This window comes from Hetaerina americana, unplaced genomic scaffold (assembly GCF_022747635.1).
Source record: "Hetaerina americana unplaced genomic scaffold, ioHetAmer1.1.p SCAF_11, whole genome shotgun sequence".
Taxonomy (NCBI): domain Eukaryota; kingdom Metazoa; phylum Arthropoda; class Insecta; order Odonata; family Calopterygidae; genus Hetaerina; species Hetaerina americana.
Genome location: NW_027286181.1, coordinates 37,442,167 through 37,457,966, shown reverse-complemented (window position 1 = coordinate 37,457,966; position 15,800 = coordinate 37,442,167). Strand labels below are relative to the sequence as shown.

Here is a 15,800-nt window from a genome sequence, read left to right as displayed (position 1 = left end):
ACTTTCAGTATCCTCTTCTGGGGTTCCTCTCCCCATGCGTGCATAATCTTCAAAATCCAAAAGAGGATTATACGTATTATGAGCAATGCTCCTTGCAATGCACCATGTAAACCTCTCTTCAAAAGACTTGGTTTATTACCAGTACCTTGCATATATATATTTAATGTCATCTTACATGCAAAGGGTAATATTTCCCATTACAAGTCCAACCACAATTACCATAGTCACTACACAAGGACCTGCAATGACCTGCACCAACCATTTGTCAGGACATACAATACTGCCCATGGGCCCAAAGCAATGGGCTTAAGGTTATTCAATAAACTTCCCCATGAAATGAAATATGATACAAAAGTACCTGTTTTCAAGAAAAAGCTGTTTAACCTTTTAAAAAATAATATGTTCTATTCTGTAAATGAATACCTTGAATTGTCGCAATGCATCAATTCCGGCTTAAACAATTGATATGTAATTATACTAGTGTATTGGTATGTATATATATATATATATTTATATATTGTATCTCTTCTATTGTGAAATTGTGAAAATTATATTTGACGTGTCCTATATTTGTGTATGTATGAATATGCAACAAATCTCCAGACAAATAAATGTATTATTATTATTATTATTATTTATCTATAATATTTCTATTATTTGGCATTGATAAAATGTATTTATTCTGTGATAATAGTTTTTCATCAATTTATTATGTAGGTACTATTTTAGACAGCAAACAAGTTGTAGAAAGAATGCAACATGCATACCCTTTATTGCTTCATTTTTCACCTTGTCAGTCAAATTTTTCTTGAATCCTCTTAATTGCAAGACCTCTGCTGCAGTTTATTGCTGAATCCAGATAACCATTTCCTTCCTCCTCTGAACTGGAATTTATTACATTTCCTTCTAGATGATCTATGAAAGTGGTGACTGGCTGGTTGGAGGAGAACTGGAGGTCCTTGGAAAGATCACGTGGAATGATGGATTGGACAAATATAGGCTCACGCCCAATGAGCTTCGACTACGTTTCAAGGAAATGGGTGCGGATGCGGTGTTTGCCTTTCAACTCAGAAATCCTATTCACAATGGTCATGCTCTTTTAATGCAGGTAAACAAATAATTCTCCTATTTTTACTGATAAGCAGTATATTTTAAACAAAAAGTGCAGTTGATATTAGCAACAATCAGAATTTACCGTTTTCATTGGGGACTGTTTGGTCTGTCCACACAAATGATCCCCCTTTATGTTTAATTATATCCCTTTCATGTTGGTCCAAGATTACTGTCATAGATTACCCTGTGCTGAGAGTCATCATATTCAAAGGGTGATGATAAACCTCTTATTGTGGGACATCTTGCAATCCGCTTTGCATTACACTTCAATGTGTATTGTGAAAGTAATATATTGCTGATCATCACTGAATCAAATTTAGTTGTTGTTTAGAGAAGAAAGAGCAGTGTAATGTGAATTATTGGATTTTAATTAGTCTAATCAAATTCTAGCGAGCATAGCATATCAGGTTATTTTATTGTGATAAAATATTAGTTTGCAGACACCCAAGCTGTCTCTTTTTGCTTTTTATTTTAAATATTTTCTTAAATGAAATATCTTCAATGGTCCAACAACCTCTCTTGTTCTTTGGCTATCTGATAGAGCATTATCTACCAGGCCTGTGCATCCTGCAGGTTTACCTGTAGGGTAGCTGATATTTAGGTGACGGGCTTGAATCCTGCTCTGATATGAAAATTGTGTAAAACTATAAAGCAAATTATGGGGATCATGGAATTTGTAGTATATTTCCTTAATCTAAAAATTCATAGTTGAAAAATTCTTTTTATGCTCATGCTTATTTTAATTCTAGGACACTAGGCGGCGCCTGTTAGAAGAAAGAGGATTCAGGAAGCCAGTTTTGCTTTTGCATCCCCTTGGTGGTTGGACGAAGGATGATGATGTTCCTCTTCCAGTTCGAATGCAGCAGCACCAGGCAGTGCTTCAGGAGGGTGTTCTTCCTGATGATTTCACAGTTCTGGCTATTTTCCCATCCCCAATGCATTACGCTGGACCTACAGAGGTAATTAGTACTCCCTTTGTGATGAGGTTAAAAATAGCCCCATAGCCCCTTCCTGGCCTATGTATTTATTTGATTAAGCCAAAATATTTAATTCCTTATATCATGCATGAATTCTTCCATGTCTCATTGACCATACGTAATTTTCAACTTTTTTCATTCATGAACTCTCTTGGACAATTTTCTGCCCACCATTACAAAGAACTATTGGTGGTATGTGCCTTTTCTTATTGAAACAATTAGTGCGGGTATTGTAATGATGTCTTTTGTTTGTGATGGAGGTATTCAAGCATTTAAAGTTCAAGGGAATCAATGGCATATACATGTATTCCACCCACCACTGGAAATGAGTCTCCATTAATCATCCTTATGGATGTCCATTTCATTTATTGTGCTGATTGGTTATTACTAGGTGAAAGGCTTTTAATAGATTTAAGTACCAATTTTATAAATTTTTTTTCATTATTATTGTGTCTAGCCTTTTCAATGCACATCATTCACAAGGCTTGCATAAAAAGTATCGGTGTCAATTTTTTCCTGAAATGTGTGTCAAGTGCTAAATTGAGACCATTGGTTAAGTTCGGGCATGATTGCAGATCGTATTTGCATTGAAAGGATGACATGGCACACCATTATTACTGAAAATTTGGTGATACGATAGATTTGCGCTAAACTCATCCCAAAGGTCTTGACGGACAACTAAGAGCAGAGTCAAGTGTATTCTTTTGAAGACCTGCAACAGCATCATGATGATTCCTCAACCCCCTTACAGTTCAGACTTGGCACCAACAGACTATTTCCTATTCCCATAAGTGGAATTCTTCCTCAAAGGACACCACAATGGGACCCTAAGCACCTTCAGAAAAGCTTGCATGTGTACCCTTAAGGACCTTCTGGAATCCACCCACCAGGGAGTCTTTAAGTCATGGAAAAGCCGTTGGCAAAAGTATGTCAACACTTAAGGGATGTACTTTGAAGAATTTTGAGGCATTGTAGCAATATCTGAAATTAATATATTTTTATAAAATCTTCCCGATACTTTTTATACAAACCATGTATGTTCTGGTGGCCACTCCAATTGAATGGTGATGCTTTACTAATTTCTTTATTTAAAAGGATGAAAATGAACTTAATTTATTTATCATAATTGATGGAATTTAGTTTAGTCTTGTGGATGGTGCATACATAACTACCATGTTTTGTTCAACACCCATCCCTCATGGACTAACCATTTCTTCAAAAATGTTTCATTCTGTTTTTAATTTCCATCCCTGGCTTCATTCAAATTAAAACAGAATTAAGAAGGCTGGATTGATTGGTGAATTCAAACATTCACCTCGAAAGTGGAAGGTTGATGATTTATTAAATTCTTTGTCTCCAGCATAACTTTATGGAATTTCCAAAAATATTGAAATGAAATAAAATTATTAACTTTGTAATGCCATACACTTTTTGTGTGTGGAATTACAAAGTGAATATTCAGTTCATTTAATTTCAATATAGTTGTTTTATTTGTGTTCAGATAACTTTTTCATGGGCCCTGGTTAAAAAGCTTCGCATTCTAGTTAGAATTTGTTGTCTCAGGCGTAGCTTTATGGAATTTGTATAACATATTGAAATGTAATGAAATAATTGACTTTGTAATTCCACACACTTTTTGTAATTCCACACACTCTTTTGTAATTCCACACAAATGTGTGTGGAATTACAAAGTCAATTATTTCATTACATTTCTAGATAGAAGCTTGGGAATTTTGATTTTCATAATAGAATAACAGAAAATAAATTACATGCCCACTGTTCAAGATGTAATTCTGAATTAAAATCAAATTTTCATAAGAGTACTTTTATTTTTTCAACTTGCAGGTGCAGTGGCATGCAAAAGCTCGTATGAATGCTGGTGCAAACTTCTACATTGTGGGCAGAGATCCTGCTGGTTTACCTCATCCCAACAAAGAGGTTGGTGGTGACCTTTATGAGGCAACACATGGAGCAAGAGTTTTGAGGGCAGCTCCTGGTTTGTCCCATCTTGAAATTGTGCCTTTCCGTGTAGCGGCATATGATCGATCAGTACGGAAGATGGCATTTTTTGACCCATCAAGAGCTTCTGACTTTGAGTTCATCTCGGGCACTAAGATGAGGGGTAAGTTGAAAAAGTTATAGTTACACGAGGCCATTAGTGACTAAAGGTTCAGTGGCAGCAAGCCTTCATTGTACCTGTCACTTGATCATTATATATTTGACTCTTTGTGACAATTATTCATTGCAGTTGTCCATATCCATTGATTCTCAGAAAGTATTGTTTACTATCACATTGGCTATTTAGCGATGTATTGATTGTGTTTTATAATTACCAGGGCATGGTGTAAGTTAACTTGAAAAAATTAGTTATGTTATATGTTAAAGCCTGATAAAATTAATTTATTAAGTTCAATCAGAATATTTTAATTTCAGAACATTTTTTTTCCTGCTAAAGATATGCCTTTTCTCAAAGAAAAAATGATTTATTTATACAAGCAGAAGAACATTTACACATACATATCTCTGGTAATGGTGCCTTTTTGAAGTCTCCTCATTATTTCGTTTTTGTCCCATGCTGGTTTAAACCTAAAATTATTTTTATGAGGACAGCCTTTCATGTGATGAGTTATATTTTAACCTGTCTAGATTTAGGTTAAGCTTTTTCAAAAAAACATACGCAAAAATGTTAGCTGAAAAACAAATAAAAAGTTAGAATTTTCAGAAGAATTAACTTCATAACTTATAGTATTTATGGTTACATGTTACTGTATAAATATGTATGCTCAATGGCACTCTATTTTTTCCATTATCATATGTGATCTAGTCACTCTGTATTATAATCAAGTCTGTCGTTAATTTGCTTTTAAAATCAATTTTGAATACCCTGCTTAGAAAAATATTTCTTATTAGAAAAGCCATGTTTTTCCTGGTGCCTAAGCATTACAATTTGATATAGACATTGCTTTTTGTATGGATTCCCATTCCAGTAATTATAGAATTGTTTTTCCTGTTGAATCAAGCATCATGTATTGGAATTACTCTTAATTTACAGGTCTTGCCAGAAGTGGACAGAATCCTCCAGATGGTTTTATGGCACCCAAGGCATGGAAGGTGCTTGCTGAATACTACCAGTCTCTAAGGGCCAATTGACATATTTATTAGAATGTAACATATTTTTTAAGATCTCGCTATTTAATGAAGGAGTCATATCAAGAAGTTGAAGACAGCGAGATTACATGAAAGGAAAGTTCCTTGCATTGCTAATACATTCAAAGGTACTTCTGTTAAAGTTAATGGGCATTTTGATAAAAGTAAGCAAGGAGAGGTATATAGGCAAATATTGTACATTTCACATTTATGTATATACTAATTAGGTGCTCTCTTTTCTGATTTATAACTCTTCCTTAACATTTTTTCCATGAATAATTGTGCAATTTTACAAAATTGTTCTCAACCAAAGAATATTCAAATTTATATGTTGATATTGTTATTTGATTGTTAAGATAAGGAGCAGTATCTGGGAAAATTTTTAGTATTGTTTTGTATTTTGATCATTTAAAAATACCCATTCTGTGACCCAAATATTGTTTTATATTTTATCTTGCTGGCACAAGGTTTTTTTTAAATCTTTATATATCATTTTTAAAACTTGTTATTTGTATGAAGTGTTTAATAGAAGACAATAGATATGCAGTATTGTGCTGTGTATTCTTAGGAAACTTTAGATAAAAACATTCCAATGTTTTTCTTTCTCCACTTTTGACATTTTATTAAAAATATTTGTTTAAAAATTTATGAAAAAATAAAATGTTATCACTGGAAATTTGGAGTTATCTTTCACACCCTTGACGTAAACCTGACTTGTAGAATATGCCTGTGATATTTTCTAGATAATATTTTGGGTGGTTATTAATTAACTAAATGATCATGCTTTAGTTAGCCAAGTGATTACCATCATTTTAAAGCTCAATAGATTACAAGTGCAAAATACAGGATGAAGATCAATTAATCAATGATCAAGATGATCAAAGTAGTAGGGACATCAGAAAGGATAAGGAACCGGGGTACCCCATTAAATGAGTCGAGTTTTCTCATACCATTGGGGATAATTCATGATTTTCACCCATCAATCATCTCTAGACTGAATTATATCAATCTTCCTCAGTAAATTGTGTAATCTCTATTAGCTTACACTTGAGATTTTTTGATAATGACAAAATGTAATATCAAATCCCAGGGTAAGGGTAGTCAGTAATTGACGAAAAAAACATTTCCACCAGAAGTTTCACATTTGCCAGGTACGTATGGAGTGGTTTATTTTCTTCATACCATTAGTCAGCACTATTGAAAAATGTATAGACATGGGCGCAGCTACTATTTTGAAGAATAAAATATTGTGTATTTGTTTGAGTTTGTGGCACTTAATGCTACATATGTCTAAGTCAGACGGCAGGCACATTTCAGCATAAAAAATTGGCTAAAAATCCTTCATTCAAATTATTGAAACTAACTTGATCAAACTACTGCAAAATTATGAATAAACCAAAGTATTACCTAGTTCTTTTACAGTTAAATGAAAATGCTTAACAAATTATCCTCTAAAGGTTGAAAGAAAAACGAACTTCCCTCTTTAATTCTTACCTTCCTTTAGCCCTTATTTCTTTCACAGGAATGTTATTTTCTTCCAGCACAAACATTTACTAAATGACTGCGTTAGTGAAATATATATCTAGTGGATTTGAAATTTTTGACAGCACTGAAAATTCCATCTACTGAGCTTTTAGCTTGTAAATATTGCAGCTAAACAAGCAATAAAGATCCAAAAATCAAGAAACCCCAAATTATGAATGTCCCAGGAGATAACCCGAGGCAAATGAAATCCATTGTGTACCATAATTAAACTAAAAGGAATTGGAAGATTAATTTGGTTATTCCATGACCACATTAAAATTTGACCTCGCAAATGAAATAAATTTAAAGATAAAAATCCTCTTGAATTCTGAGGCAGAAGGTACCATTAAAAAACTTCATTCAAATGACAAATAATAAATACACAATGTCATTTATTTATTTTTATTTCAAACAACTTGGACAAAAATCTATTTACATAAAATAGGAATGAAAATTAATTTATCAAGCACGGAAATCACAAATTATAGTAAATTTCAAAATTCCTATAAAAAAAATTTTATAAACCTAAGCATTCTGGATGGAAAGGTATTTTTGCATCTTCTGTTGTTTGTTTCACTTTCTTCAATCTCAATTCTTCTAATTTCTTTTGCACATCAGCAATATCTTCCTCTCTCACAGTAGGCTCGACACCGCAAGCTATCTCCTCATTGCGGATCCAGTCCAATGACTTGGCTTTTTCTTCCAGAAATGCCTCCTTCTGTGATTCTAAACGCCTTTTGAAAGCCAATATTCTTTCTTGTCTTATCCCTAAACAGTGTCGTCGCGTGAGCTTGGTAAGAGATTCTTTTCTTGTGATCCGATGATAAAATCTAAAAATAACACATGATGGTGGTTATAAAAACCTACAAAACTTGAAAATGTCAAGGCTGCAGTGACAAAATGAGAGTTTAGAGATAAAAAGTATTCCATAACACTCTTTTTGTGAAGTATTAATATCATAATTAAAATTGCAATTATTTAAACTTACTCAAGGCAACTGGAGTAAATTTTATTATGCAGGTGAAATTCACCCATTTCAATAACTTATAAAACAAAGAATTCATTAATACTTAGGCTTCTACGATGCCTCTCTGAAGAAGGATCCATGTCGCTTCTGCGAATTACCATGGCATAGGTGTGTTGATGGACAACTGTTTCACCCCCAGTTCTGGAGGTGTCTTCTTAGTCACTCGACCTGAAGATGCCTACAGGACTGGGGGGTGAAACAGTTGTCCATCAACATTCCTACACGACAGTTAACCCTGGAAGCAGCATGGATCCTTCAAAGAATTCATTGATATCATCAGTAATCATGCATTTTTAATAAATTATAAGTTACATATACATAATAATGCTCATAATTGGAAATACTAAAATAAGAAAATATTTTGTAAATATAAATATTTTATCATATTGCTTTTCCGCTATGATTCGTCAGTCGAAACGAGACATAGGTTTGTGTGCCCTTTTATTTGCTATATAAATTAACTTTCAGCAAATCAACTATAAAAAAAGTAAGAGAATGAATGAAATGAAATTTTCTTGTTTTGTTTGCTTTACTTTGCTTTGTTAGTATCGGCGCTAAATTCAATTTGAGTAATCTACCTATCCTATCATATATTGTGCTTGAATATAATAAAATGCACTCTACGTATATGTGAAGTACTACGTATTAGAATAAAGAAGTACTAGGTATAAGAATAAATAAGGTATATAAATTATGGTTCTTCTTTTCCTCATGGATTTATGAGATGAAATAAATGTAACAGTATTAGATCTGTATAAAATAGAATGCAATCAGAAAGACATGCTTCTAGACCAATTTATTTTTGCGAGACTCTTCTTTAAATTATTATGTACAGAGGTATGTAAATATTTGGTTTGTTTCAATTTTCATTTTACACAATGTTATTGATGGGAAAATACGGCATTATTCATTATTACTAATTAAAAAACCACTTCTTGAAAGGGGTTACTCAAAAGGTAAGATTCTATTGACACGCTGCATTGTGGCTGGCAAATATCCTAATACATAAGATGTGAAATGAAATGTCAGACTTAAAGGTATAAATCACTACAGATATAAATGTAAGACCATAATTACCTAATAAGCCAAAAATTGCTCCATATAAAAAAATACACCAAAACACATATGCATATTAATAATTGGAATTAACATAAATGGCTGCAGTACAGTGTGGTAACAGAGTTCTCATAATAATACAGGTTCACATTTCACAAGAAAAGTTGAGTGACTGTTTTAAAATTTTCATTCTTCAGATTATTAGTGATCCATTCAATTTGTAAAGGATACAAAATGGCCAATGGCCAAAATTTATAATTATGCATTTCTTTTCTAAGAGGAATAGCATTTGGTAGACACTAACACATTGGTAAATGAGAGTTTGTAATTTAGAAAATTTCAGAATAAAAGTAATTTAACCTAGAAAGAATAAGGGAACATTAAATAAATGTAAATAAGTTAAACTAATATCTCACGTTAGCTTCTATCCTTAAGCCAACATCTGTTAAACTTTCTTGTCATTTTCGTTTATCTAGGACTCAATTCTTACTTTGACAACGGATTTTAATTACTGTTTACAAATGTTGAATGCAATTTCTCAGGGTTCTCTTTTCAGACATTCAAGTACATTGATGGTTTCATGTCACATCAGACAAAAATTGAATAGACTTTCATTGATTAAAAAAATTTGCTGCATACTTATAGAATATTAAGATTAACAATATTGGATCAGTTTGAAGCCAGATATGGTAACAAATTGGTATTCCTGTTTCTCTTTAATCATGGAGAAATAAAAACATACTTCCATTCTTGTCTGATTCAACAGGATGTGATCACCTACGAAAATACTGAAAATGAAATACTTATTTTATATCAGACTCATTACTTGATTAAATTAACTTACTTGGGATGTGGCCGGTAAATAATGTTTAATTTGTCAAGAAGCCATTCGAATCTCTTGTAATCCCATCTGCGCAGAAATTTCAGGCACTTCTTTCTTCTATCTATGATTTCCTTGACAATAACTCTACTCCTCACATCCTTTGGTGTATGTTCAGTATGTTTTTGCAAGAACCTAATGTGTGCTGTCATCCTCGAAACTGAAATGAAAAATGTAGTCAAAATTTGGATAAGGTTATAACATTTTTCTAGATAAATGCAATACACATTAAAAAGGTTAACCAAAAATTGAATTAGTGAAACTCATTTAAAATCTACCTCCTAAACACTATTATACATTCGATATGCTTTAAACCCTCTTCCCAGGCAATAATAAAATCTGTCAAAAAAAAACATGCCACAAACAGATAGAAGCATTGTATGCCTATTTTGGAAGGATCCATAAACCAATTAAGCTGGTCACTAACCCAACTCAGTATGTAAAATATAAGTGTATAGATATCCCATTTTCGATAACATCAACTTGGAAATATAACAATGCAAAAGCAAACCTGTGAAGGCTTTTTTCAAAGACCAAGGAAGAAAAATGTTAAAAATGAGGGAATAAATTGATCTTTTGCATAGTTCCATTCAGAAAGACGATATAATCTTCCTCATCATGAATCAATCACAAGAAAAAGGCAGCAGAAATCACACTATTAGAATATGAATTTTGCAATTGCATATATGTAATGAATATTGGATAAACCCTTGATTATCATTCGTACCATATTTTGTGCATTGCAATGGCTAAGATTTCATTCTTTTGAGGGTAATGAATGATATTTTGGAATATTCAACATTTATTAGAAACTGAATCATTGATATAAGCAAAAATAATTATTTTTTCCAACAAGTTAAAACATTTTTTTTTCTTCTTTAAAACTGAAACTCTGATGGTAATATGACAAAAATAATCAAGGGTGGAACTTTAGGATGCTGTTAAGAGAAGAGCTGTAGGGTGTCTAAGCCTTCAAGGGGAATATCAAAAGAAGAACAAAAATTAATTCGTTTATCTTTGAAAAACTACTGTTTGCTACTCATCTAGATGATGAAGTCTGAGATTAATGTTCTGATTACATTTTATTAATATTTCTCTTCATAAACACAACCTGAGGATTATTTCTACTGTTAACTTCCCTGAAATTAAAACTGTATAACTCATTGACAATTAGTAAGCAGCGTATCCTAAGGGTAAATTGTTAACAATTAATGACTGCCTCATTATCAGAGAATACAAGTTGGCCCATAGTTTATGAATTAAAATTTTTCTCTAAGTAGAAAATACAGATATACTGGAAACCTCATTCTAACTAAAGAATTAGTAGTACAGAGAACTTACAACTACGTCACAGTTAACTTTGAGTTGATTTCCCCTCTGAATTAACATTAATTTTTATCAGTTTTTTGGTTTACTTTCGCAAGTATGTTAAAAATACAGACCAATGCAGGGAAATAGTGTAAAGAATATTTCAGCACTCGTTTGAAGTGTCATTCCTGCAATTTTCTTTTCTTCATTTTAATCTATAAATTTCAAGCAATTTTCAATGCAAATGAGTTACAAGTGTTTATTTTAAATAAATCGACAGCTCATTTTTCATTCAATAATGGTGAAAAACAAATTTACTTACACATATCAAGTGGTAACAACTGAATACTCGTATTGTCTAACAACTTTTATAAATGAAGAAAAAATGATTCAATGCATGTCATATTCAGTGCTAAATACTATCCCACTTTCAGTCTGCTATCAGTCATTTATCTCCTAGAGCATCTCAGTGGGTTTATTGTAGTTTTGAAAAAGGAATGGCTAATGGCTAACAGCTTCAAAGATACTTACTTTGAACTTCAATCGATCTTGAGTCATATTCATGGTTTTTAACTTGTTCAACGAGCATGTACTCATACTCCCTTCGGATCCACTTTTTGGGAAGGAAATCCAAGGAAAACAACTTCTTCACAGCATCATCAGCTCTAAAACAAAAATATTAATGCATGTAATACCAACTTCACAGTTGTGCAAAATGGGAATGATAAGAAAGAAATACAATTCATTCTGATAAGAATGAGATATAAGTCACAGTCAGGTTAAGTTCAGAAGGAAAAAATAACAAAACAGTAAATGCTAACTATAAAGCTATGCTAACTATAAAGCTATATAACTATAACTCAGGAAGGACACCTGCTTCGTGAAATCATTCCAGGGCAACTTTAGGCTTTGGTTTTGCTTGCAACATACTGCCAAAAATGACATAGAGATGGTTGTTCCCATTTGTTCAGGAGTGCACATGGTAGTCACTGAGTAGTTATTTCTATATAAGAGGGCTCGAGTGAATGTAAGGAAATAAGAATCAAGTTTCCTAGATTCATCTGGGTCGATATGAAAGAATGAATTATAAGAGCTGTTGTTGTTGTAACTTGTAATGTACCAGTCAAAGGTAAAAAAAATCATAAAGATGAGTTTTACGGAAATTAAGAGTAGTTTCGAATCACTGGGACCTTAGTGAAAGAATAACAGTGTTGGGTCACACAAATGTCTTAACTGGGATTAGACATATCGCTGTAAAATTGGTAGGGCTATTTGTAACCTCAAGTGAATTAAAGAGGTAACTTTCTAAGCTTACAACAGCATTCAGGCATAGAATTTAAGGAATTATGAATAGAAATGTCAGGATACTTTAAAAACACTGGTTAATATTTTCCTTTATCATAAAATATCATGCCTGACATAACAACCAAAATCTATTACTTGACTTACAATGCGAAAGGATACTTAGGAACAAATATTAGTATCATATTTGGATTTGAAAGAAAATCATGATATGCCATGGGTGAAAACAGGAGTGACATCTTTCCTCTAACTTTGTAAGTTAGAGGAAAGTTGATGGGCAAGGAAGGAAAAATATGGTCCTCAATGATACTAAATTTTTGAAACTTACATGGAGGTATGAATAATTACATTCCCTCAAAACACTAAAATTATTTTCAATCGAATGCTAAGTTACTTCTACAAACTTAAAAAAAAAAAATACTATTTGGAAAAATTCAATGAAATGTTTGGGCAACTTGATGAAGATGTCCAATTTAATCCAGTGCTTACTCACACTATTTTATTCATATTATTTCTCATTCATTCATAAATTTTAATACATGAAACAGCCACTTAAACTACTACTACCTTCAAATGAAAAGAGAATCCCATTTTCATTTAAGCTAGGAACTTCAACAAGTTATAATTATGCAGTTAAAATGGGGAAAATGCAATTGAGCTACTTCGTTGCTTATTTATTCCATGAGAAAAAGAAATATGAATCCTGGGAATTTTATACAAGTTCCAGAGATTTTTAACAATTGATTCTGGGGCATTTTTTTCTGGTTCAGGCCTGGGTAAATAGGACTGAGTAATGAAAAGGAGGGATAGTTTTTGGATTTTATTAAAGTGGGATGGAGTAGGCAAAGGAGCAAAACATATTTAATGATGAAAAAGACTCAGGAAAATGAGGTTGTAACTACAATGAGAATATTGAATAATGTGCAGATATTAAAATTAGCATGAAATGTTGAAGTGAAGGGCAAGTTTTTTATCTTGTGTTTCATTAATTGTTTATGCCAGCAAACTTGTACCAAGTAATTGTATGAATGCAATTACTGCCCCATGTATACAGGGATGGGCAGTCAGATAAACTGTATGAATTACTCTTCTCCGAGTTTTTACTCTTCTGAGTATACCAGGGACGGACAGTACAAATTAAAAGAGTACATAAAGGCAACATTGGACAACATTTGGGGAATGGAATATGGTATTTGGATATGTACCGGTCATCTGAGCAATAGATCAATTTAAGTTATACCGAAAATTGCCTACTTAAAAATAATCGCCAGGTGCATTAGTAAATCAAATCGGAGTACCTCACAAAGATAAAGTAAAAACATTCATGGCATGATAGTTGTGGAGTGCAAAATCTCAAATCGGCGTTCTTTTAAATGAGCATTTTCACAGAATCCCACCCTCGACTTCTCAAGAGGATTAACAGTGTTCAATTCTCGAATATATTCCTAACTTAACGTAATCTTGATCACTTAGCCGTTTTAGAAAAAACAATTATAGGTATCACAGAAATTTTTAACCAGCTGTTTATCAAAAGACAGATGTGGATAGACTTGACTGACTTACAAAGACTAAGAAATGGCTCATACGTTTACCAGCAATGCATTTGCTAAATGTAGTTTTATTTATTTAACCAAAGTTGATAGGGACACTCATAACAAAGCGTGGCCAGTGAATTTACATACTTTTTTAGACGCCTTAGAAACATTCGTTAAGGGAAAAATTACGACAACTCACGTTTCGAGCTCTTTAGACTGCATGAATTGGGCTGGAGGGCGACTCAAGTCTAAATTAGGAAATAATTCACAATCCCCACTCTTTTCTGGTTTAAAACATGGTATTTTTGTAGGCCTAACCCACTTAATTTTGAGATCAGATTTAAATCCTCTTCCATGCTGAATCAGGAATACTGCGAAGTAATAATATATAGTTTAATAAAAGTCACAAAATATCCCACACATTATTTAAAGTCCAATATCTTACAGCTTCCACAGACTGAGGAACTATTAGCCGGAGAGTGAATCAACGGATTTTGGTATACGTGGTGCATGAAGGATGAGCACGGTAACCTTAGTCTACCAAGACAGCTAAGTGAACTCATCGTTATTTAAGTTTCCACGGCGATGGTATATTATTCGATTATGTGCTTCTCTCAGTTTCGCTCGTTGTTATTCATAACGCTTTTGTTTTCGTAGTTGTACAGTTATCCAGAAGATGTCTCTTGCTATCACAACAGATTTCAAGTTTCAAGTTGGCATGGAGGGAAAATCAAGACGTGAAAATTGTATGGCAACCGTAGAGAACCGTGGAGTGGTTGGGTAAGATAGATTTTATATGCTAGGAAGTGGCACAATTTGTTCCAAAGAGGAGAAAACTATACTCAAATTATAGAAAAACGATTACTTTATTTTTCAAGATTTTATTTCTTCCATCCAGGGCAAATACAACGGCAATACTGGCTGTTATAACGCAGAGGTTGACTGCTTCCAAACGGCGTCCTCTCCGCGAGTCTACATCGGTAAATTTTTGGGGCTTTCTGAAATAAAAAAAATAATGCCTTAACTAAATAGGCTATTGCTGTGCTATGCGTTTTTTATAAACATTTCCTGTTCCACCAGTCCTATAGGATTGGTAACTGATCAGGGTCCCGCCCAAAATTCCATGAAGAATGCTCGTTAATTTTCCATAGTTTTTATCAAGGGTATCAAAGGGTATGGTTGAAAAGTTACCAGATTTCATAGTGACAATAGTGACAAATTCGACCGTCACTGGCTCTCCACTAACTAAAATAAATAGTAATGCAAGATTCCAATGCCATGCCGATGAACAGCAAAATGTACAAAAAACTGATGAATATTGATCAGACAATGGCTGTCTAGTAATCAGAAGAAATTGACTAGTTACAAGGAATTTATTCCGATCAGGTTGTGAATTAGGGGACGGTTTGTGAAATCAGGATCCGGCAAAGAACTCGATTATGTTACTTACCTACCATTTACCTATATATTGTCACTGAACAGAACTATTTATTCATTGTCTAATTCATTTTCGCCATTTGTTTGAAAACTATGCCATTTTTCACTATTTAGTTACCAGGGTCTAAAGAAGTAAGAGTTTACCTTCTCATATGTATATTAAATCAAATGAATTAACTTTTTAAATTAAATGGATAAAATCTCACCGGCGCAGGCGTGATATGATGAGGATGATAGGTGTATGAAGGGACTATGGGCGACCATCCATTGTAGGGCAAGACGAAGTTTCGGTAAGGTTTCGGAGCCGGAACATTATTCTGGTCGGCTGAAATCGTCTGAGTTGGACGGACTGGCAAATTATTTCTGTAATCCAGTGGTAGCGAGGTAGTTGCGGTGAATCGCCCATTCTGTGGGACTCCGGATTTCGTGATTTGCACGCGTTCGTTGAAATAATTTTTTATCTGGGCGTTTAGCAATGCTTCTTCGTCACCACT

General features: G+C 33.2%; 2 protein-coding genes across 4 annotated transcripts in view; one reads left to right on the top strand and one right to left on the bottom strand.

Moving 5' to 3' along the window:
- The window catches only part of Papss (PAPS synthetase), a 100,387-nt gene extending 94,480 nt beyond the window's left edge, over positions 1 to 5,907 (top strand). For all 3 annotated transcript variants that reach the window (XM_071599590.1, XM_071599591.1, XM_071599592.1), the window contains 4 exons: positions 911 to 1,108; positions 1,863 to 2,072; positions 3,936 to 4,212; positions 5,143 to 5,907. In XM_071599590.1, the coding sequence (XP_071455691.1) occupies positions 911 to 1,108; positions 1,863 to 2,072; positions 3,936 to 4,212; positions 5,143 to 5,240 (783 nt within the window). In that variant the 3' untranslated portion in view covers positions 5,241 to 5,907. The remainder of the gene's footprint in view (positions 1 to 910; positions 1,109 to 1,862; positions 2,073 to 3,935; positions 4,213 to 5,142) is intronic.
- A 1,240-nt stretch (positions 5,908 to 7,147) lies between these two features.
- On the bottom strand, positions 7,148 to 14,483 carry bonsai (28S ribosomal protein S15, mitochondrial). The gene is made up of 5 exons (XM_071599593.1): positions 14,315 to 14,483; positions 14,069 to 14,240; positions 11,564 to 11,697; positions 9,689 to 9,884; positions 7,148 to 7,591 (listed from the first exon to the last, which is right to left on the bottom strand). Exons 1-5 carry the CDS (start codon positions 14,430 to 14,432, stop codon positions 7,279 to 7,281), a joined length of 933 nt encoding a protein of 310 aa, XP_071455694.1. The 5' UTR covers positions 14,433 to 14,483; the 3' UTR covers positions 7,148 to 7,278.
- Between the last annotated feature and the right edge of the window lie 1,317 nt (positions 14,484 to 15,800).